Genomic DNA, 24,481 nt, shown 5'->3' on the forward strand with positions numbered 1-24,481 from the left:
AGTAGATGTCTTTCTGGAACTCTCTAGCTTTTTCCATAATCCAGCGCATGTTTGCAATTTGGTCCCTGGTTCCTCTGCCTCTTCTAAATCCAGCTTGCACTTCTGGGAGTTCTCGATCCACATTACTGCTTGAGCCTTCCTTGTAGAATTTTAAGCATAACCTTGCTAGCGTGCAGGAATATCTCCTGCCAAACCCTTTGAGAACCGCTGGTTTTAACATTCTGCCATTTGTATTGTGATGAATTTGATGTGGGAGGGGGAGTCTTCTGTCTAGGACTCTCCGTATGCAAAAGAAGGATCCATATTCCAATTGGTGTTTGCAGGTTTAGAATGTTTGATTGGACAGTGTGATTGGCTGGTGCTAGACTATGGCTACCAGATTTTTTCCAATGAATCCAGGGACACTTTTTTATTTTTTCTATTTTTTTTTTGGAAGCTGAGTAGCAACAGGGAGTCAGTAGTGGGCATGGTGAGGCAAAAGACCCTGGGCCCAAGCACACATGCATATTGCATAAAGGTGCAAAGCCCTTTTTCACCCTGTGAAACATAAATGCGCAGAGTTTTTAAAATACTGGGCAATGGCACGCCGCACACCTTTGACTCCCAAGCCTTCCTCAATCTCCTGCCCCCTTCCCCCTTTGTTTTGACAGATCGGGGGAGGTTCGGGAGTGGCAGGCGGGTGGCCGTTGCCCAGGAGGGGCTCAAGGCATGCGGTTTCTCTGCCAGGCAAGGTGCAAAGCGCTTCTTTCCCACGCTGTGAAATGTAATGCACAGTTTTTTTAAAAACTGGGCAATGGCTGCCCGCGATCAGTCAAAACAAAGGGGGAAGAGGGCAGGAGATCTGTACCGCCAGGCGTCCCCGGTTCCCCTTCGGCAGTGGCGGCGGCAGTGGCAGCCTCAGCAGCCCGGAATCAGCCTGGTAGTGCAGTTGGCTCTGGCTGGCTTCAGGAGCTGCTCGCTGGAAATCCCCATATGATGTGTCTTGTGTGCAACGCATCATATGGGGACTTCGGGCGAGGAAAAATGGCGGGTGCCGTGGCAGCGAGCAGCTCCTGAAGCCAGCCAGAGCCAACTGCACTACCAGGCTGGCTCCAGTCTGCTGCTGCCACGTTTCCCGGGGACAGATTTGCAAATCTGGGGACATTCCAGGGACAGAATTTGTCCGGGGACAGATTTGCAAATCCAGGGGCTGTCCCCGGGAACCGGGGACATCTGGTAACCCTATGGTAGACCAAGGAAGCTAGGAGAACGGTAGGCTCTGGTATCTGGTGGGAGAGCCAGAGGAAGATGGCAGGAGGGCAGCAAAAAAACCCAGGCCTGTGGTTCTTAGGTCAGTCAGAACTGAACCAGAGAGTCTTCAACAAAAGTCTTCAGTTATAGTGTTGGTGAGGCATAATCGGGATGGAGTAATTGGCAAAAGTATTTGAAAAGGGCGACTAGCTGCTTCTTTACTGATCTGTCTACGCAGCTGGAGGCAGTAATACTTTTGAATGCCAATTGCAGGAGTAAGGGCTATCAAGCTCATCTCCTGCTTATGGTCTTCTGTTAACGGAGAAATCTGAGGGCTCCCTTGGACAAAAAAACAAGGACACCAGCCAGGAATACCAGAGCAAAACAGCAGCCAGTAGGCTTGGTCTTTATTGAAGACTGTCGCGACAGAACTCCCACCTGCCACCAGGTGAAACAAAATGGAAGCCCTGAACAAAAGAAGACTCCAACTTTTATTAGCTACGAATCCCCCATGCTACACCCCCCAAGACTGCATCATAACAACATCACAACTACATCATGGACACATCACAAAGAGGAGGGGTTGAGGGAGGAGTTGTGGTGGTAACCTGAGTGTCTTGTCACCTGGCCGGTTCCACCTTTCCCCCTCCCCATGAGTAATTTCCAGAGGACAAAGGGGAGTTTGCAGTTTCCTGTCCCCAGAGGAGAGAGCTGATCATTGTCCTTTGTTTCAGTCCGTGCTGAATCCACTCCCATATGCAGGTCCTTTGTGAGTGTGATGGTCTTCTGTCTGGGACCATCAAGGTTGGCATGCCAACTGGGTAGGGTTCCTGTGGACATGTTGGTACGCTCGAGGGATTATGGATGCCCTCTATCAAACCTTCCCCATTTTGTAGTCCTTCCTTCATGGAGTAAAATAAAAGTGGAACGGTGCAGATCCGATATATGATATAAGATATATGGGTGATTTTCTATGAATTTATAACAGAAGCGTCGCGTATGTCGTGTGCGAGTGTGTCGAGTTTGTACAAACTGAATGATTTGGGGTGGGGGGGGTGGTTCCTGCAACACTTCCCATAAGCATCTGGTTGGCCATGGTAAGACCAGCATGCTGGACTGGGTAGGCCACTGGCCTGACAGGATGTTCTCAAAGCTGTCTTGGTTTAGTAAAACAGCTCTGCTGTTCTGAAGTGAAAAGAAACATGTTGGGTTATCCAGTTACTCATCTGGAGAGTGTAGAAAGTTCTATACTGATCTGTAGAAAGCTCTATAGACATAGGCAAACTCGGCCCTTCAGATGTTTTGGGACTACATTTCCCATCATCCCTCACTGGTCCTTTTAGCTAGGGATCATGGGAGTTGTAGTCCGAAAACATCTGGAGGGCTGAGTTTGCCTATGCATGCTATACAGCTTGGGACAAGGATACCTGAAAGATTGTCTCACTCCTTATACACCCAACCAATCACTGCAGGTGAGGACCTCCTGAAGATACCATCTTATCGGGAGGACTCTTCTGCACATTATATGATCCAGGCCTTAAGGTTGTTTCACCTGCACTTCAGAATTCTCTCCCCTTAAATATTAGACAGGCGCTGTCTCTGTTGTCTCTTTGGCACCTACTGAAGACCTTCCTTTTCCAAAAGGATTTTTAAGTACGGCGCTACCTTGGTACTCGAACGGCTTGACTCCCAAACAAATCAGCTCCTGAACGCCACAAACCCGGAAGTAAGTGCTCCGGTTTGTGAACATTTTCAGAAGCTGAACGTCCGACACGGCTTCCGCTTGAGTGCAGGAAGCTCCTGCAGCCAATCAGACGCCACACCTTGGTTTTTCAACAGTTTCAGGAGTTTAACGGACTCCCAGAACGTACTAAGTTCGAGAACTAAGGTACCGCTGTAGAGATCTTTCCCAGTCTGCATCTGCAGTTGTTTGCAGAGATTTAATTGGTTTGGGTGTTTGCCTCCCTGGGCTCCTTTGGGGAAGAAGGGTGGGGTATACATTTAATAAATTATAACCATCTCCCACACAATGAGTGTTGGTCCCTGAGGAAAACAAAAGAAAAGACCTATTAGGTACTGACTATATTATATGTTCTGGGAAAAGAAGCAGGGTATGTTTTGCGACCTGCATATTTACTTCCACCCCCCCCCCCAATGCAGTCTTGGTTAAGTTTCTAGCTCTGTGACAGAGGTGACTGCAGAAAAACATGTTGGGGAAATAAAAAGATTGCAAGCACCATTATTGGGAGAGCAAGGATTTAATCTACGTTATGTAGGGCCTCAATATACAGCAATTTGATGCTGAAGTAGTGAATGGGAAATATGGAGGGGGGGGGGTCACAGCAACTGCGCTTCATTATTTTCCCCATAGGAGTTGGAGGCAGATTTTATGTATACAGTGGTACCTCAGGTTAAGAACTTAATTCGTTCCAGAGGTCCATTCTTAACCTGAAACTGTTCTTAACCTGAAGCACCACTTTAGCTAATGGGGCCTCCCGCTGCCACCGTGTGATTTCTGTTCTCATCCTGAAGCAAAGTTCTTAACCCAAGGTACTATTTCTGGGTTAGCGGAGTCTGTAACCTGAAGCATCTGTAACCCGAGGTACCAGTGTACTGTATATTGATATGAGCTTCCATCGCATAAAGGAGCAAACTCTCCTATTATCCAGTTTAGTTGCCATCATCCCATTAAACTACAGGCAAAACCTATAATTTTCAGAACTCCAGAACACAAGGAAGCAAAATTTAATGACCACACATGTATATTGTAGTACAAAACAAGCTTTTATTGTTGGATTTATAACAAGTCAATCCTGAGCACATTTACGTGAACATTTATCCCACTTTTCGCCGCTGAATAAGCAGTTCAGCTTAATAAACAGCACTATGTTCTCCATTTTTTACACTCTCCTTATTGGCTTGTGTCAGGGATACCAGTTCCCTCTTTCTCACTTACCAAAACCCACATTTGTATAGCTGTTCTTTAATATTCCGCGGCCACCAGTTTCAAAGCCTGGTAGCTGATATAAAAAGTTTAGGCTGGAGATGGATGCCAACACGAGAGATAGGTTGAACTTTAGGCTTGTTGGTATATTAAAAGGTACTATGTACATAAGGGAATACTGATATTTGCATTGGGGTCTTAAAGGTGCTCGGTTATGGTTTCTGAAGACTTTAAAGGTCCTGTTGCTGACACCAGCCTCTAAGTAGCTTTTATCTGAGGCTGAATTCCCTGAACTTCCACCCCAGTCAAAATACTCTGACAACTCCATCCAGCCTCTGTTGGGGGACAGTCTGCCTCTGTACCCCAAAGCTCTTCTGGTTGTAGTTCTGGCTGCTTGGACAATTAGGCCAACTTAAAAAACCCATTTGTGTAACCTTCCTCTGGCAAGACTTTTGCCCAGGGCAGCTTTTTCAGATCACCTCCGCCGCTGACTCCTTTCTCCTGATCTTCACCAGACAGGTATTAATAACAAGCTGACATTTGTATCCAGACTTTAGCTATTCTCATTAGCCTTTTTCTCTGGCCTTTCCCCTCAAACCTCTCTCATCCACTCACTTCTCCACAAAAATCTAACTTCCTTTCCCTGACAATTGACTCTCAGCTGACTAGGAACTCCAGCCTGTCAATGTGCTATAACCCAGATCAATCTGAATGAATACAGTGGTACCTCGGGTTAAGTACTTAATTCGTTCCAAAGGTCTGTTCTTAACCTGAAACTGTTCTTAACCTGAAGCACCACTTTAGCTAATGGGGCCTCCTGCTGCCACCACGCCACCGGAGCACGATTTCTGTTCCCATCCTGAAGCAAAGTTCTTAACCTGAAGCACTATTTCTGGGTTAGTGGAGACTGTAACCTGAAGCGTATGTAACCTGAAGTGTATGTAACCTGAGGTACCACTGTATACCTGTTCCAGGCCCAGCCTAATACAGTTGTACCTTGGAAGTCGAACGGAATCCGTTCCGGAAGTCCGTTCGACTTCCAAAACGTTTAAAAACCAAAGCGTGGTTTCTGATCGGCTGCAGGAAGCTCCTGCAGCCAATTGGAAGACGCGGAAGCTCTGTCGGAAGTTTGGCTTCCAAAAACAGTTCATAAACCGGAACACTCACTTCTGGGTTTGCAGGGTTCGGGAGCCAAAACATTCGAGAACTAAGCTATTCAAAAACCAAGGTACAACTGTACATTCCCCAAATGATAATCCATCTCTCTCTCTCTCTCTCTCTCTCTCTCTTCACAGAAGCTGTCAAGGAAAAATACTGCCAATCAGGCTTGCGACATCATAACAGTATAAGGCCTCGAACCAACATTAGACCAGACTTGATAAGTGCAATGATCTTGCACCCAGTATAATTTCCTTGGGAAGAGTTGGCGGGTAGGTTGTCTTCATTCCAATGGCTCAGTTTGCCGTGGTTGGAACTGGGAAGGAAATTGCGCTGCTATTTACTCTGCAGCCAGCTTTCCCAGTGCACCTACCTTCCCTTTGCTTCAGATGCAACATACCGTATTTTTCGCTCCATAGGACGCACTTTTTCCCTCCTAAAATGTAAGGGAAAAAGTCTGTGCGTCTTATGGAGCGAATGTGTGGTCCCTGGAGCCAAATCGCTGTTGCCCTGCGCTCCCGGGCTGCTCTTTAGGAGTGGGGGGAGGAGCCACGGTGCTCTGCCGGCAGCCTCCGCTTTCCCCTGAAGCCCCGGCAACGTTTGCAAGCAGCAGGAAGGCTGTGCGCTCCCGGGCTGCTCTTTGGGGGTGGGGGGAGGAGCCACGCGGCTCTGCCGGCAGCCTCTGCTTTCCCCTGAAGCCCTGACAAGGTTTGCAAGCAGAGGGAAGGCTGTGCGCCTTTGCCCCGCACTCCTGGGGTGCTTTTTGGGGGTGGGGTGGGGAGTCACACTGCTCTGCCTGCAGCCTTTGCTTTCCCCTGAAGCCCCGACAAGGTTTGCAAGCAGAAGGGAAGGCTGTGTGCTCCTGGGCTGCTCTTTGGGGGTGGGGGGGAGGAGCTACACTGCTCTGCCTGCAGCCTTTGCTTTCCCCTGAAGCTCCGACAAGGTTTGCAAGCAGAAGGGAAGGCTGTGTGCTCCTGGGCTGCTCTTTGGGGGTGGGGGGGAGGAGCCACGCGGCTCTGCTGGCAGCTTCTGCTTTCTCCTGAAGTCCCAACAAGGTTTGCATGCAGAGGGAAGGCTGTGTGCTCCTGGGCTGCTCTTTGGGGGTGGGGGGAGGAGCCACGCGGCTCTACCTGCAGCTTCTGCTTTCCCCTGAAGTCCCGACAAGGTTTGCAAGCAGAGGGAAGGCTGTGTGCTCCTGGGGTGCTCTTTGGGGTGGGGGGGAGGAGCCACACTGCTCTGCCTACAGCCTTTGCTTTCCCCTGAAGCCCCGACAAGGTTTGCATGCAGAGGGAAGGCTGTGTGCTCCTGGGGTGCTCTTTGCCCTGCACCCCTGGGATGCTTGGTGGGGAGCAGCAAATTGCTGTCTCTCAGTGCCTCCTTATTCAACTGCAGAGGATTGCCTAACAGGATTCTGAGCTCCATTTGAAGTTTAAAAATATTAAGTTTGGGGATTTCTTCAAGTAGCAGTTTTGCAGAAATAGTCATAAATACATGCAAAGCATCTCCACAAACCAGTAATAGTCAGCTCAGCTACAACTGAGCAGGCATCTGGCTCAGGAACAGTTTAAACTGCACAACTATAACCAGACATCCTGTGTGTTTGTGTGTGGACCATGTTCCTAGCAGCTAATCTTTATTGCTGAAAAGAGACACTGATATTCCACTCCAAATCTATAATTCATTATACAAATTCTTACAAGTACAGTCCACCTATACCAAACCAAAAACATTGTGTTCTCTTGTTATTGAATGGAAGCTATTTATCTGCCCTCTTTTCCTCCTCTGTTCTTTGCTCAGTCACTCCATTTTGAATCTTCCTTTCAAAACAACCATGCCTGTTTTGAGAAAACTTAAGAGATTTAGGAACTGGAGCGCAATCATTTTATCTCTTTGCTGTTCCTCCATACTCCAAGCACTTCTCATTTGCACAGCCCTGGTTTCTCTCCCTGACTATTAATATTCTTGATTAATAACAGTAAAATGCTCAAATTTTAGTTTTTGTGACTGCTGCCAATACTGACTTCCCAGTGATAATGAAAACAGCTGCATTATAATGGAATGTCTGTCCTTTTCCCATTCACTTCATTATATACCGTGGCTCGCTTTAAAGCAGCAAAGTGGACAGGAGCCACACACTTTGCTGTTTTAAATAGCTTAGTACAACATTTGAGTCCGATTTTTTTTTCTTGTTTTCCTGCTCTAAAAACTTGGTGCGTCTTTTCGTCAGGAGCGTCCTATGGAGCGAAAAATACGGTAGTTTAGATGCATAGTTTGATCTGTCGGGGACCGGAAAGTGGATGATCATGTTAAGCGGGAAGGCGCTAGATAGCCATTGCTCCCTTCCAACATTCTATCTGCAGGTGGTGAAATGAAGACATGGTTTTTGTCTGTTAATGCATGACCTTGCAGAAAACAAACTGGGTGTGGGAGCAGGGTGTTTAGTGTCCTTAAGGACAGAGCAATAGGCTCACTTGTGCAAGGAACTTGTTGTTGTTGTTGTTTAGTCGTTTAGTCGTGTCCGACTCTTCGTGACCCCATGGACCAGAATGGATGTGTTTGATCTTCTTGCAGTCCATGGGACTCTCAAGAGTCTCCTCCAGCACCATAATTCAAAAGCATCAATTCTTCGGCGATCAGCCTTCTTTATGGTCCAGCTCTCACTTCCATATAGCATGCTAATTTGTGCAGACATTCGTATAAGATTAGATTTGGCATACATTTGCATTAAAAAAGACACACATGCATTTCAAAGGCAACAGAGAGCAGCGTATAAGATGTGCTTGATCAGTGGCGTAGCGTGGGGGGTGCAGGGGGGGCCGGCCGCACCGGGCGCAACATCTGGGGTTAGGGCAAATCCACGGGTTAGGGGGCGCAAATCCACAGGTTAGGGGGCGCAAATCCACGGGTTAGGGGGCGCAAATTACTTGCCTTGCCCCGGGTGCTGACAACCCACGCTACGCCGCTGTGCTTGATATTAAACCCCTGGTGATGTTCATAACATCTCCGGTGTCCTTGCATGTAACATTTGTTTATCACTCAGCTTGTGAGCTGACGTAAGCCAAGCAATTACAGTATAAATCCGACCCAGATCTTCTCTCTTGCCATAAAAGTGGCTTTTGTCGGAAGCAACTCAGCCCTTTTAGACTGCAAAGCTCAAATGGATCTGGTAAGTTGCACCGGCAGAAGTAAGTTTTACTTTTTCTCTCTGGAAAGCCCCTACAACACCGCCGACATGTCATGCTCCCCAGTAGACTGGGAGTATGTGGAACTGGCACGTTCCAGGGGCTCTGTATACAGAGAGAGGCATGTTTTTGGAAGGTGGAGAGCCACATGCTTTCGGAAAAGGCTGCAAACATATTTTCTGAACTTCTCGCCAGCAAAAGCGTAGATCACAGGATTGATGCAGCAGTGAGCCATTGCTATTGTTTCTGTCGCTTGCGCTGCTATAGCCAAATTACTAATGGAGGCACAATTGCTGAGATCAAATGCATCTTGGAATGTCTGTAGCAGAAGAACAATGTTGTATGGGGCCCAAAAAATGAAGTAAACTATCATGATGATAAAAATCAGCCGGACCGCTTTGCTCTTCTTGTCATTCCTGCATTTCATTAGAGTCTTTATGATCTGTGCATAGCAGAAGGTCATGACGATCATTGGGAAGATCAGGCCTATAAGGTTCATTTTCAGTGTAAAGAACTGGTTCCAGACAATCTGATTTTCATAAGAAAAATGAGGAGTGCACACTGAACGATTGTCTTCCTTTTGTAATCTGTTAAAGACCATTACCGGCACAGAGGCTAGGAGTGCCACACCCCACATGACAACGCTTGTGAGGATGCCATAGGTAACTGTCCGGGCTTTTAATGCAAACACAGCATGGACGATGGCTAGATATCGATCGATGGTCAAAAGGATTATGAAAAAACTTCCGCTGTAGAAGCCTACGTAATAGATCCCAGAGAGAATTTTGCACATTGCATCTCCAAATACCCACTCGTGCGCTGCGTAATAAGCCCAAAATGGGAGTGTGAAGATGAAAAGCAGGTCCGAGATGGCTAAATTGAGCAGATAGATATCAGTCATGCTCTTGAGCTTCTTATATCTGATGAGAATCAGCACCACCAGTGAGTTGCCCAGCAGGCCAAATATGAGCACCAAAGAGTAAAGCGGTGGCAGGAACTGGGAAGCAAATTCATTAACACTGGCACTTAGGCATGGTTCTGCTGTTTCATCATAAACGTATTCTGTGGTTGTTACATCTTCGTAGTATGCTGTGCTCGCAGTAGGCATCTTGTTCCCTGTAATTGTAGAAGATATGCCCATTTATATTTACGCATCCACACTGCATGCACAGTAATCATAAAATGCTGGTTTCCGTACATAGGAGAATATGCTGAACTTTCAACACAGGAGGGCAGAAATCAAAATACAGAAAACAATAGATTTTGCTCATGCAGATGTTTTCATGTTTAGGCTAAGCACGCACTTATTAACGATCAACAACTGCTGGGACTTCACCAATCTACTGATATGCAATTATGCAACTCAATAATAACAACATTGCTTACTCCTGACAGGTCTCTCCAGTGTCTGGTTATGGTGTAAGCATGGACCAATGGTACCAAATAGTATGGGAAACAGCCCTACTAGAAAAATTAACTAATAAACTGAAACTGACACGGGGACAAACAGAAGAAGACGCCTTCACCCCGGTATGGCTCCCCTTTATCACATACACAGCCCAACAGGACAATGACAATAATCCACCAACAGCATACAAATCAATATGGCTAACCTGATCCAAAACACCCACCCACCTCACTCACACACGAAAACAAAGATCACCACAGCCAATCACAAACAAACAACCACACCCTAGGCCAACCCCAACCTCTCTCACCACCAAAGGAACACAAGTGAACAACACAAGCAACGCTGACACCAAACTCTACATACATTAAACATAATAGAAACACCGCCACCCGACCCCACCCCTATCCATCTTCCCTCTCTCCACCCCCCTTTCTCTTTTCTTTTCTTTTCTTTTTTTTTCTTCTCCCCCTAATGCCTCAACAAATGAAATGGATTTGTAAAAATGTTACATGGAAAAAAAAACAAAAACGAGGCACTACACTTCTGTAAAACAATAAAATCCTTAATAAAATATTTTTTAAAAAAATAACAACATTGTGTATCTGTGCAGAAGCAGTTGCATAGGAGTGATTATAATCAGTGAGCCTATTGGCAAAATGCCATTCTTTCCATTATAGCTTGCTTGGTGCCCCAGCACTGTTTCAGCACGTTCTGAATCCCACATTGTACGGTACATATATTTTGTACATAAGGCACAAGGAGAAGGGGGCGACAGAGGACGAGATGGTAGGATAGTGTTTTCGAGGTTACCAGCATGAGTTTGTCCAAACTGCGGGAGGTAGTGGAGGACAGAGGTGCCTGGCGTGCTCTGGTCCATGGGGTCACAAAGAGTCGGACACGACTAAACGACTAAACAACAACAATTGTGAAGTGAGAGAGAAATTACAGGTGGTCTAATGTAAACCTTTGAAACCCATCACATCACTCTACATCGATTACTTACAGTTTAACAAACGAGCATCCTCTGTTGAAGAAAGTGCCATACGGTATCCAAAATGAAAGAGGCTGAATGAAAGCCTCTTCATCATTGTTAGTATATAGTAGTTTCATTTTCATTAAAGTCACCCAAAAAAGATGGCCATATGAAATCACCCTTGGATGTTGACCAGAATTTTGTACAGCCCAGAAATGTATCTTAACAAAACGTGAATAAACTGCTGTAACGAAGCTCAGAAAAATCAACATGAAATGGTTATCTTGTGAAAAGCGTTGTCTCCTCCCACCCCACTCCCTGACAAAGAGTGTTAGTAAATGTGTACAGTATGTGACTGGGCAAAATTTCGCTGAGGATTTCTTTAGTAGTCAGCTGTGTAGAAACGGAAGAGTCTACATTGCAACTACTTTTCTGCCATTTGGAGGAGCTATAGTTACATTTTTCAAGCTTGAAAGTGGTTGAAGGACAGAGGGCTTAACCACACACTATCTCAAGCTTTGCCTTGTGGTTTGCTCCTTCCTTCATTTTTTGGGTAGGAACCACACAACATTTCTACTGTGATTAGGTGATATGTTGTTTTTCTGGAACTAAAATCAAGTAATCGATGGTGATGCAAAAAGTGCTTTTTTAAATCGCTTACACGCCTTGTAATGTGTTTGCCGCATCAGCCTTTTTTGCTTACTCCATTTCCCCCTGTTTCTTAACCCCTCCTCCCCATGACCTCAGCAGCATCCATCTCCCAGAGGTGAATATAAGGGAGTGCGACCAATTTGCCCACAATGAGCACCGAGCTGGAAGGGGGGCACAACAAAGACTTGGAACAGAAAGTGAGAGGCAGGGGGCACCAAATTTTGGCATTGTACAGGGCACCACTAAAATTTGAAAATTTAAACTCCTTCGGGGAGAGCAAATGTGCTTACTGCTGGGTCCCCAAAGGCTTGGCTGGTTGTTGGGAGCTGCACAGAGTGGCTTTGGGTAAGCTGTGCCCTTCTGGTCAAGCTTTTTCCTTACCTGTATGACATCGGGTAAGGGGTGGCACTGTGGGTTAAACCACAGAGCCTAGGACTTGCCAATCAGAAGGTTGGTGGTTCTAACCCCCACGATGGGGTGAGCTCCCATTGCTCAGTCCCTGCTCTTGCCAACCTAGCAGTTTGAAAGCACATCAAAGTGCAAGTAGATAAATAGGTACCGCTCCGGCGGGAAGGTAAACGGCGTTTGCGTGTGCTGCTCTGGTTCGCCAGAAGCGGCTTTGTCATGCTGGCCACATGACCCGGAAGCTGTACGCCAGCTCCCTCGGCCAGTAAAGCGAGATGAGCGCCGCAACCCCAGAGTCGGCCATGACTGGATCTAATGGTCAGGGGCTCCTTTACCTATGACATTAGGTGTAGTGCAGGTGGCTCTGGCTTGCCCCAAGTGGCCTGACAGACCAAATGGGGAAGCCCTGTAGGCCCAGGTTGGCCCAAAGGGCAGAAGTTCGACACTATTGACCTAGAAATACAAGAACTCACCTCGAGCTGAAGGTTTCTCGCCTTGCCTCTGGAAACGGTTACAACCCTGCAAAAGGTTGAAGGCAGTCTTGAACACAAGGTGTAAATTACTCATTTAAAGCAAAACAGTACAAACACAGGGAATAATGTCCCTATAGGCAATGTGATCACCATGAAAGAAGCAGAAATGGCCACTGAAGTTCTGGTGTCACCCGGGAACTGTGCAGAGTTTGAGACTGGGAAATGGAAAATAAAAATTGTTCGCCAGGTGATATGCTATGATGTTGATTAGTATAAAATCCTCTGCTTAAAAACGGACTTTTGCCTGCCCTGCAAATGATGCTGGCTTGAAACGAAACAACTCATAAGGGTGTTGCCCATGGTTAAGTGTAAATCCCCATTAGCGCTACAGCTTCCAATTTGGACTTGATTCCGACTTCAACTTGTGAATACATAGCTAAATGTCCTGTGTGCTTTATTTGGAGGCATTTATTTGTGGGTGCCTAGCAGTGAATTGTCCTGTTCTGATGGCTGCAGGTCATTTGCCAGGAAACCTTTTTTCTTACTGTTTCCAATAAACATTACCGTAAGTAATGAAGCATACGCTCTTATTGCTGCAGGTGAATTGTTTCATTCATATGTTTAGAGAAAACAATGAGCCAAGTTACAGATAAATTATCCATTTTGCGAAACTGTTACGTTGGTCACACGAGAAAAATAAAGCATTTAAACTACCTGTGGCATTTTTTAAAAAATATATTGTTTCTATAGGGAACACACAAATAGTTTAACAGAGTTAAAGAGTTCAGATAATATTAGCTAAAACGCAAAATATTTTTTGAAAAAGCTTACAAATGTTATTTTGGTCACAGATTAACGGTTTGTCACACTTTCAGATTTCCTCCCAACAACACCTCAGGCCTTTTCCCTCTGTCCCTCCACCCATTTCTCTGTCTCCATGCCTCCTTTCCTTAGCATGCAAGCAGTTGCTGCTGCCGTCATTGGTCTGACCAGCTAGTGTCTGTGTCAGGAAGCAAGAGTCAGGTGCCTGTTCACTGCGTGATGAAAGTGAGCACTCCAACCCTGAAAGCACAGTGGCAACACACAGGGGCAGCCTGAGAACCACTGCACCAGATGAATGTGCAGAGCCATTGCTTCCCCATCCATCTGGGAGGAATCCACAGCAGAAGAAGTCCATCACAGTAGGAGATTACTGGAGAAGGCTGGACCCCCCCAGAAGTCAAGCAACATCTTGCAGCATAGGGGCCGCCAGCCACTATACAAGGGCTCAGTTTCTGCTAGTTCCTTGCTAAAGCAGCTTTAGAACTCTTGTGTTCGTTCCTAGATCAGAGCCTGAACCCCACGCTGCCTTACAGCTGGTTTGAGTAGAGAATGGTAGAGATAGGGGCCGCTTAACCCTTCTACAACCAAGCCAGTAAATCAATGTTATTAAATGAATAAATAAGCTGTTCCCCACCCAACTACTGCATTTTTCGCCCCATAAGACGCACCTGACCATAAGACACACCTAGTTTTTAGAGGGGGAATATTCTTTAAAGGGAGCACTGAGCAGAGCCTGTATGCATCCCAGGCTCTGCTCAGCGCTCCCTTTCACGAGCTGCGTGGAGCGTGTGTGCGGCGCTTGCAGGCTTTTCCCCGAGGAAGGAGAAGGGCAGCCCGGGATGAAGGCTGTTCTGGGTTCTTGGGATAGCAGCGCGAAGCCTCCTCAGGGCAGCAGGATGAAGGCTCCCGCTGCTCTGAGGAGGCTTCGCACAGCTAAGCCAGAAGCTAGAACAGCAAGAGGGAGCACTGCACAGCGATCCCTCTTGCTGTTCTGGCTTCTGGGATAGCTGTGCAGCCTGCATTCACTCCACAAGATGCACACACATTTTCCCTTACTTTTTAGGAGGGAAAAAGTGCATCTTATACAGCAAAAAATACCAGTTACAGATAGGTAGCCGTGTTGGTCTGTCATAGTCAAAACAAAAAAATTCCTTCCAGTAGCACCTTAAAGACCAACTAAGTTAGTTCTTGGTATGAGCTTTCGTGTGCATGCACACTTCTTCAGATACTTTAAGGTGCTACTGGAAGGAATTTTTTTTGTTTTAGCAAAAAATACGGTATTTTTCTTCTCAACCCATGCCCTACACACAAGAATGTTGGGTTGTTGTTTTTTGCTCATGGGGGGGGGCTGGTGTGTGTGAATTTTGAGTTAAACAAATCAAGGTGCCCCTTAATTCAAACTTAACAAGTTTCCCGAGGCTGCTTTAGTTAAAAATCAGCAGCAAGAGAAAGAACTGACTTGGTTTCAAGAGCAGTTTGCCACGTTGCACAAAGGGCTGCTGGTGGAAGCCAAATCTCAACCTCCTTAGGACTCCCGAAATACTTTTTGCAGTTATTTGCCCTGCTATTTGTGTTTAGAAATAAGTGTTTCCTGCAACTCCATGGCACAGGAATAAACAATTGGTCATGGCTTCCTATACCATGCAGATGGGAAACCTCTGTGCCTCCAGAGGTTGTTGACTCATCATCTTCAGCTGGCATGATGAAGGGTTGGGTGCTGTAGTACAACAACATCTGGAGGGTCAGAGATTCACCATCTTCCGTTACAGAGTGTCCTCCTATCAGGACATGTTCATTTGTTACCTAGATAATTTCTGAAGCAGCCCTAAAACTCTTGGAAGCTGGGTGTTCATCAGTATGCGGATGATACCCAGCTCTACCTCTCTTTCAAATCAGAACCAGTGAAGGCGGTGAAGGTCCTGTGTGAGTGTCTGGAGGCGGTTGGAGGATGGATGGCGGCTAACAGATTGAGGTTGAATCCTGACAAGACAGAAGTACTGTTTTGGGGGGACAGGGCAGGCAGGTGTGGAGGACTCCCTGGTCCTGAATGGGGTAACTGTGCCCTGAAGGACCAGGTGCGCAGCCTGGAAGTCATTCTGGACTCACAGTCCATGGAGGCACAGGTTGAGTCTGTGTCCAGGGCAGCTGTTTATCAGCTCCATCTGGTACGCAGGCTGAGACCCTACCTGCCCGTGGACTGTCTCGCCAGAGTGGTGCATGTTCTAGTTATCTCCTGCTTGGACTACTGCAATGCGCTCTACATGGGGCTACCTTTGAAGTTGACCCAGAAACTACAACTAATCCAGAATGCGGCAGCTAAACTGGTGACTGGGAGCGGCCGCCAAGACCACATAACACCAGTCTTGAAAGACCTACACTGGCTCCCAGTACGTTTCCGAGCACAATTCAAAGTGTTGGTGCTGACCTTTAAAGCCCTAAACAGCCTCGGTCTAGTATACCTGAAGGAGCGTCTCCACCCCCATCATTCTGCCCGGACATTCTGTTCCCTCACTGCAAGAAGCCAAGTTACAGGGAACCAGGCAGAGGGCCTTCTCGGTAGTGGCACCCGCCCTGTGGAACACCCTCCCACCAGATGTCAAAGAGAAAAACAACTACCAGGCTTTTAGAAGACATCTGAAGGCAGCCCTGTTTAGGGAAACTTTTAATGTTTAATAGACTATTGTATTTTAATATTCTGTTGGAAGCCGCCCAGAGTGGCTGGGGAAGCCCAGCCAGATGGGCGGGGTATAAATAATAAATAATAAAAATTATTATTATTATTATTATTATTATTATTATTATTGGAAGCGTTGTTCTTGGTTGGTAGACTGTACCTTTATAACTTTCAAAAAGAGATGTTTGTGCAGTGCATCCTACATGAGCATGAATAATGAATTCTTGTGAAAAGAAGACACACTGGGGCTACAGAAATGAACTAACAAAATCAGAAAGAAGGCACTGTTGCAATAATTTAACTGAAGATTTATGGTGCAATCCTAGCCACATAAACAGCCATGGAGCAACTGTTCCAATGGTTACATATCCACTCTTAAAATGCATATGCTTCTTATGGGAAAGATGTCTTTCTGTGTCAGGAATGGATTGAACATAATAGTTTAAATTGCCTTCATGTCTGTGCACATTCATTTTCCCAAGGAAATGATCAGCAAAACGCCTCCTGATAATGGCCTCTATACCAGTTTAACTGTGATGGTATTCTGCAAAGATTCATGGGAACAGTAGTTTAATGAGTATGCAAAGAATTATCAGTTAGGTACACACACACACACACACACACACACACACACACACACACACACCATTCCATCCCTACTTCCAGAACTGCAGTTCCCAGAGTTTCCTGTTAATTAATTAACACATGCTACAATTTTGACTGACCCGCTTTTGCAAACTCATGTGCCAAGATAGACAAGTGCATCAACCTTCCATAAACGCTGAAGACAAAACATTGAGCATAGCCACTGACTGGACTCTCTCTAGGAATATTTAATGTTGCTGAACACCAGTCATGCAAATAATTAATGCTAGGTTGCATTCGATGTATGTTGTTGTTGTTTAGTCATTTAGTCGTGTCCGACTCTTCGTGACCCCATGGACCAGAGCACGCCAGGCACTCCTGTCTTCCACTGCCTCCCGCAGTTTGGTCAAACTCATGCTGGTAGCTTCGAGAACACTGTCCAACCATCTCATACTCTGTCATCCCCTTCTCCTTGTGCCCTCCATCTTTCCCAACATCAGGGTCTTTTCCAGGGAGTCTTCTCTTCTCATGAGGTGGCCAAAGTATTAGAGCCTCAGCTTCAGGATCTGTCCTTCCAGTGAGCACTCAGGGCTGATTTCCTTAAGAATGGATTGGTTTGATCTTCTTGCAGTCCATGGGACTCTCAATAGTCTCCTCCAGCACCATAATTCAAAAGCATCAATTCTTCGGCGATCAGCCTTCTTTATGGTCCAGCTTTCATTTCCATACATCACTACTGGGAAAACCATAGCTTTAACTATACAGGCCTTTGTTGGCAAGGTGATGTCTCTGCTTTTTAAGATGCTGTCTAGGTTTGATGTATAGAGGTGGACAAACCTCATTTGCCAGAGCAAATGAATTTTGCAAGCTAAGATCCAGAAGTCTCTGTTTAATGCAGGCAGCTGGTTTTTCTAACCAAAGAGGCAGAAGATGGGGTGGTCAACAGCCAGTAGTGTTAACATGAGAGCCAGTGTGGTGTAGTGGTTAAGAGCGGTAGGCACGTAATCTGGGGAACCGGGTTCGCGTCTCCGCTCCTCCACATGCAGCTGCTGGGTGACCTTGGGCCAGTCACACTTCTTTGAAGTCTCTCAGCCCCACTCACCTCACAGAGTGTTTGTTGTGGGGGAGGAAGGGAAAGGAGATTGTTAGCCGCTTTGAGACTCCTGAAGGGGAGTGAAAGGCGGGATATCAAATCCAAACTCTTCTTCTCTTCTTAACCAGCTTGAGCCAGGAGGAGTCATAATTATCAAGCAAGGCCAGGGATTCATAGCCCAAATCTAAGGGGGGGATAGATATTGGTGGTGCCAATAACCCATTGAAAAAGACTGTACTATTGTTTCCAAAGAACAAATGCTTGCTACCAATTTCATTAGATGCACATATGGGATGCAAAAGATCTTTCTCACCAGGGATTCTTTAATCCCCAGTATCCAAAGTAGAAGTCTGTACATAATCTTGGTAACTAGTTTGGCTTTGTACACCTTCAAAACTGAAGGTATATGCTGGCCACCTTTCCTCTAGGAGAATCTCAACAGTGTAACTAGAATATTCAAGGTACACAATGTGGAATTTTCAACCTGAAGTAACCAGGGCAAGGTAAATAGCAATAAATATTCAATAGATATTGCAGTTATAGCAAGTGAGGGTATGAAAAGTGTTACACACACACACACACACACACACACACACACACTCCTCCTCACAACTGGGTAAGATAAGTTGTTATCTCCATATCACAGTGTACAGGGTGGGGTTGGCTAGAGAAGCTGTGACTCAAAGATAATGGTGCTTTTGCAAGGATGATATTTCAGATTTCCGTAGGGAGGAAGGCAATATTTTCAGCGAGGCTCCGAGGCTTGTTTTCGAGTATTTCCAATTGCAAAACAGGCCTTGTGTTTTAGGAGCATTTGTTAGAAGCATAGAATGGTAGAGTTGGAAGGGAGCCTGAGGATCATCTAGTCTAAACCCCTGCAGTGCAGGAATATGCAGCTGTCCGATATGAGGGTTGAACCTGCAACCTTGGCGTTATCAGCACCACGTTCTAACCACGTTGTGTTTGTTTTCACTTTATAATGGTTACAGCAACGGTATAAAATATGTCACCCACCCCTTTCTTTTTTAGCAAAGAGGCTGCTGATTTGACCATGCATACTTAGTACATAAGGGACGCGGGTGGCGCTGTGGTCTAAACCACAGAGCCTAGGGCTTGCCGATCAGAAGGTCGGCGGTTTGAATCCCCGCGACGGGGTGAGCTCCCGTTGTTCGGTCCCTGCTCCTGCCAACCTAGCAGTTCAAAAGCACGTCAAGTGCAAGTAGATAAATAGGTACCACTCCAGCGGGAAGGTAAACGGTGTTTCCGTGCGCTGCTCTGGTTCACCAGAAGCAGTTTAGTCATGCTGGCCACATGACCCGGAAGCTGTCTGCAGACAAACGCTGGCTCCCTCGGCCAAAAAGCGAGATGAGCACCGCAACCCCAGAGTCATCTGCGACTGGACTTAATGGTCAGGGGTCCTTTACCTTTACTTAGTACATAGACCTAGTAAACTCTTTCTAAGAACAGTCAGAAGCAGAGCAGTTCTAATACATGTTTGAACTCAGTGGGGCTTCCTTCTGGGGCTTCCACTCTAGCACGCTTGGCGCAATGATTGCCATCATCATGTTATGGACCATAGAGTTCACAACCATAGAGTTGGCTAGAAATAGAATAGCAATAAGTGCATTGCGTTTGAAATATAATGGGTGAGGCGCTCCTGACCACTTTCCTTAAATGCAGTGCTCACAGTTGGTTGGCACTGAGTGGGATGCCATCCTGCTTCTTTCCAAACAGATCTAAAACAGAACAAAACGAAAAGCAGACCAAAATACTAACACACCCTCTTTTTCTTCCCACTTCAAGCACTGAGGTGAATGGACCAAAAGGTGAACTGGATGCGGCCTGGTTTCATAGCTGTCAGCTTTCCCCCCTTTTTAAAGGGAAATTCCCTTACTCAGAATAGGATTCAACGCAAGAAAAGGGAAACGTTGGCAGCTATGCCTGGTTTGCAACTAAATCACCCCACTTTCTCGCCTCTGTCTTTCAACACTGAGTTAGCGTTGTGCTTGATAGACATGTAGCAGCTTTAAAGTTGGGGCGTGACTGGGAAGACGGTGGCTCCTAGCTCACGCTCATTCTAAATAACCAATGCTAGAACCAGGGCTTTTCTTTTTTCAGCCAGCTAATCGGATCTCAGCTCCGGCACCTCTCAGGTGGGTGCCATTGCCATTCTAAGGGAACACCGGAGAAGTTCGTGGTGAGTTCTGGCAGCTCCTTTTCTAGAAAAACAGCACTGGCCGGAACCAAAGCATGATTGGAAAACCCAGGTTGGAGCTATGAAACCTGGGTAAATGAAGGCTTTGATGAGAGTATAGGAAGCTTCCTAATGCTCCAGTGCAGTTAGGGAAAATGTACAAAACTAGTTGAAATATATGTTGGAAGTGTAAGGAAAAGGAGGGGACATTTTATCATATGTGGTGGGATTGTAAGGTACTTAAAAAATTTTGGGAAATGATATACAACGAATTGAAGAAAATGTTCCATTTAACATTTGTTAAAAAACCTGAGGCATTTTTGTTGGGGATTGTAGGGAAAGACCTGCCAAAAAAGCTGAAAAACATGTATGCGACAACGGCCGTGAGAGTTCTGGTGGCACAAGGATGGAAGACTGAAGAAACCCCAACTAAAGAATTATGGCAAGAAAAATTGGTGGACTATGCAGAACTGGCAAAACTGACATATAAGCTACGGGACAAGGATAACTGTGACTTTAAGGATGAATGGAAACCCTTTACAAAGTATCTGAAGACGCAACAAAGCCAACTGGACTCCTTGGCAGGTTTTGAATAAACATTCACAAACCTTTTATTGATAATAATCAGCTAAATAGTTTGAGGATCTATACAACGTTGTAACATGCAGAAAACAGCTTTTTTAGAGAAATCAAAGACTGGAACTGAGGGAAGTCGGGGGTGGGGGTGGGGGTGGGTTTTGTGTGGGAGGGGGGAGGGAGGAAAAATGGGGGGGAAACAAGGATGAAATGTTTTGTTATAATTTTGAATTATTATTTTTTTTTTAAAGGAAGCTTCCTAATGCCAAATCAGACCATTAATACTATCTAGTTCAGTACTACACAAACAAATACTATCTAGTTCAGTACTACACAAACAGGGTTTTCATAAAGGAGTATTTCTAGCACCAATGAGAGATGTCAGAGATCAGACCTGGGACCTTTTACATGGAAAACAGACACACACTCTCTGAGCTACAGTCATTTCCCCTGAAGGCTAGGATGCCTAGGTGCAGGGAGCAGATAGCTATGGCTTCCCTTTCATTTATTCCACTTAAACAGATAGTAGCCATTCATTCCTATGGGAAAACTCGGCAACGTTTTAGGGGACGTTGGAGCGAGGGCAAAATCTGCTCGCCGAATAGCCTGCCCTCCCCAGCAGGAATTCCATGGGGAGATGTGCCCACAAGCAGAGCGCATAGCTGTCCACAGGGTTCCCTGCAATATTCAGGTCTCTCCTCCAGTGCCCAAAGTGATGGGCATTTTGCTGATCCAATAGTAAGCCGCCTCTTTTTCATTCAAAATCGTTATCGTACTACGCATTTAAAATGACACACGGTTAAACAGCAAACTTCCCTATTAACAAAATATCAGAAAATAGCATGTGGTCCATATTTACACATGTGAAAGGCATGTACCTGCGGCAGCCTGTCATGATAACCAAGCATGTTTTATACTATTAGATGCACATTTTTTGCAGTATTACTCACATAGGAGTAGTTACAGGTAGGTAGCTGTGTTTAGTGTGCCAAAATAAAAATATAAAAAAATTCCTTCCAGTAGCACCTTTGAGACCAACAAAGTTTGTTATTGGTATGAGCTTTCGTGTGCATGCACACTTCTTCAGATACACTTCTGTTTCAGTGTATAACAAACTTAGTTGGTCTCTAAGGTGCTACTGGAAGGAATTTTTAAATTTTTTTTCACATAGGAGTGTTTTCCTTGTGAAATGACCCTCAGCCCGCATATGCACTGAATAAATGACACCCAAGATTTAAAGGGGAAATAATTTTGCTATTTTTGCCTGGGGAACAACCACCCACAGCCTTGCGTATTCTCTTGTCAAAATTTGGGACAACTATCTGATTGGATACCTCACTGCAGAGAAGAAACAAGAAACAATAGTTCTTTCATATCGCATTCAAGCTACTGAAAAACTATTAACTGCATCTAGCCAAAGATAATTTTTAAAAATGGCAGAAAAACCCAATTCGGTCTTTATGGCTTTTTTTCTGAACAATATGAACGTAAAGAAAGGGTCATCAATATTAATCATCAGTTTTCAGGGCTTGTAATATGTAATAACTGCCTTTTTTACATCTAGGTAGGTTACTTTCATGCATCATTCCTAATCATTGTTAACTCTTTTTTTGCTGTTAATTTATATATATAAATGCAACCCCCCCCCCCAACTTAAATTTACTTACCAATTTACAATCGCTTGCTTTTCAGTGATGCTGGTGATCAGGCACGTTGTAAAAAAAAAAAAACACACCTTCCTGTGTGAAGAAATACTTGTTCTGCAAATTTATAGTGAACAAATGTTTCTCCTTCCTAAAAAAAAAAAGATCAAGAAACAGTTCCCTCCTTCTAAAAATAATTGTTTAGCAGGCTAGCAAAACTCAGCAGAGGATTTTAAAAAGTGCAGTGCATCTTACTACTCCGTGGACTTCAATTGCACAAACTTGGATTACAGCCCATGCTGTAAAACACAAAAATACAACGAAGAAAAATCTTCATCTACCAATTTTGCTGTTCGATATCTTTATGAAACCACATATTTTTTTCACAAAGGAAATGGGTTCCATTTAAGGGTTTTTCACTCTGTGGATTACTGATAATGGTATCATCAGCATCTGGTTGTTCATTTAACACACTCCAAAGAACTTGCAGAGCTGCTTATATAAGACTTCCGAGGCGGTCTTCAGAGCTGCCTTGCCCAATGTTCATGCAAGAGTCTCAGAAGTCCTTGAAGGCTGGCCTTAATGCAGCGGCGGAGGAAGGTTGCTCGGGCACCTGGAGTGGTGCACTCAGGGGCGGGGCGAGCCGCCCATAGGGGCAGGGCGTACCGCGGGGCCTCTGGAGTCTGCCTGCCTCCCCCCACTCAGCCGCCCTACAGCTGGGGGGGAGGCAGAGGGCGGAGCGCTTGGACGTGTGGCTCGGGCGTGGTGAATGCCACCTGGCATTTTGTCACCCCCCTCAGTGGTGACACCCGAGGTGGACAGCACCCACTGCACCCCCCTTCCTCCGCCCCTGCCTTAATGCACAGCAAGTACTCACTTGACCAGATGCCCCAAGCTTCATAAGTATGACTGCATCTCCAAGTAGCTAGAGAAGGGTGAATCTGGCGTTTTAGGTTCTCTCAGGGCTTTCCACCCTTACCATGTAAACTGGCACAGTTGCTTTTTGATCCCACCTTTTAAAGAGTGATTTTGGAGCCGATTCCCCACTTCCACATTAATGGTGGGTGGTGCCCAATTTGAGAAAAGTCCTGTTGCTATGGTCACATCCCTTATGTACCCTCATGTTCCTCTAGCCAGTAGATGTTAGTCACGAGGATGTATGCTGAGATAGCCCTTTTGTGGGAGTGAGGGCAGTACAGGAAGCTTAGTATTCCAGAATTCTAACCATTTGGAAGTATAGGAGATTAGAAGAGGTTAGGCGAAAAGCTCTGATCCTAAACTTCGGCTGCTTTGCAGGATACGTTCGGGAGAACAAAGGGCTAAGGAGTAAACCCTACACAAATCCAGAGTGGAGTACCAAAGATGGTTGGATGGTGCCTTGTACACCTTCTTCTGCCAACTCCTGCACCTAAGCTGGTGCCAAATACATTGCTTTGCTTTCCTTTGGACCATATCAGCTAGACCAAGAGAGGGGTCTTGTCATCTGGGCAGCCCAGGACTTCCATACATACTGCCCAGGCTTGCACCCCAGGGGGGGGTCACCTGGATGGTGTGAACACAGTGGTTTGACTTCACCCCCAGCAATGGAGACAAATGGATGCCAACAACATGTGTTGGTTTTGTGTTGTTGTTTTTAATGCACAGGAATGACACTGCACATTTAGATAACTACTGACACCAAGTTACACCTGAACTTGCCTCTTGAGGTCTCCATGAAACCCCATAGCCCACTACAGCTCGTCCCTGAACTCTCATCTGGACTAAATAGCTCACAAACTGACAGCTCGCACCAGTCAAAGGGAATTGGCACAAAACAGGTGTCTCCAAAACCATGCCCATCAACCCCTACCCCTTCCACATAGAAAGTGGGATTGTTCATGCCAAACAAATAAAAATATTGAGAATCTATTCCAGATCTTTCACAAATGGAAGATCTTTGCAGTAAAATAAAGTGCATTTTTAAAAATAAAATAGGCATTATTCAGGCACAGTAGATGAATAATGACAACAGCACACTGTAGCATGCAAATATTAAAGCAAAAGGGAATAGAAATGATACCACTTTAAAAGGTAAGTGCAAATTTCCCCCCATTTTCTCATTTTTCTCATTTCCCATCTGTCCATATTTCTACATCAGTTCGCAGCATACATTTTATTTTTATTTTTTAAAAAAACTATTCATTTTCAATAACAATCTTCCAATAAATGACAAATTAAAGCAAATCAATCCAAATTACAATAATAACAATACACCAATTATATATTCCAATTATCAAAACTTTATTGGGACTTCCCATGTTCCAGATGTCTAGAGACATCCTCATTCATGTCTCTGCATTTTTGGTATTTTTCAAATTCAAAACTAATATTATCCATCTTTATTCTCAGTCTAATCAGCTATTGTTTCTGTGGCTCGCATCTTCTGTAGCAAAGTTTCCATATTGTTAATCTACAAGAGGCATTTTTT

The 24,481-nt window shown here is 45.4% G+C and overlaps 1 protein-coding gene and 1 long non-coding RNA gene across 3 annotated transcripts; both read right to left on the reverse strand.

Moving 5' to 3' along the window:
• Positions 1-3,939: 3,939 nt before the first annotated feature.
• LOC144324948 (uncharacterized) lies at positions 3,940-5,725 on the reverse strand. The gene is made up of 2 exons (XR_013390254.1): positions 5,053-5,725; positions 3,940-4,961 (listed from the first exon to the last, which is right to left on the reverse strand). It is a non-coding gene; the product is annotated as an uncharacterized LOC144324948 (long non-coding RNA).
• A 1,867-nt stretch (positions 5,726-7,592) lies between these two features.
• Positions 7,593-24,001, reverse strand: LOC114607767 (C-C chemokine receptor type 5-like). Of its 2 annotated transcripts, XM_077916394.1 has the most exons (4): positions 22,039-24,001; positions 12,428-12,473; positions 10,736-10,834; positions 7,593-9,630 (listed from the first exon to the last, which is right to left on the reverse strand). In XM_077916394.1, the coding sequence occupies exons 3-4, from the start codon at positions 10,800-10,802 to the stop codon at positions 8,549-8,551; spliced, it is 1,149 nt and encodes a 382-aa protein (XP_077772520.1). In that variant the 5' UTR covers positions 10,803-10,834; positions 12,428-12,473; positions 22,039-24,001; the 3' UTR covers positions 7,593-8,548. The 2 variants fall into 2 exon arrangements, with proteins under 2 accessions (XP_077772520.1, XP_077772521.1); XM_077916395.1 differs by lacking the exon at positions 10,736-10,834.
• Positions 24,002-24,481: the final 480 nt, after the last annotated feature.

Source organism: Podarcis muralis, chromosome 12 (genome assembly GCF_964188315.1).
Source record: "Podarcis muralis chromosome 12, rPodMur119.hap1.1, whole genome shotgun sequence".
NCBI classification, from domain to species: domain Eukaryota; kingdom Metazoa; phylum Chordata; class Lepidosauria; order Squamata; family Lacertidae; genus Podarcis; species Podarcis muralis.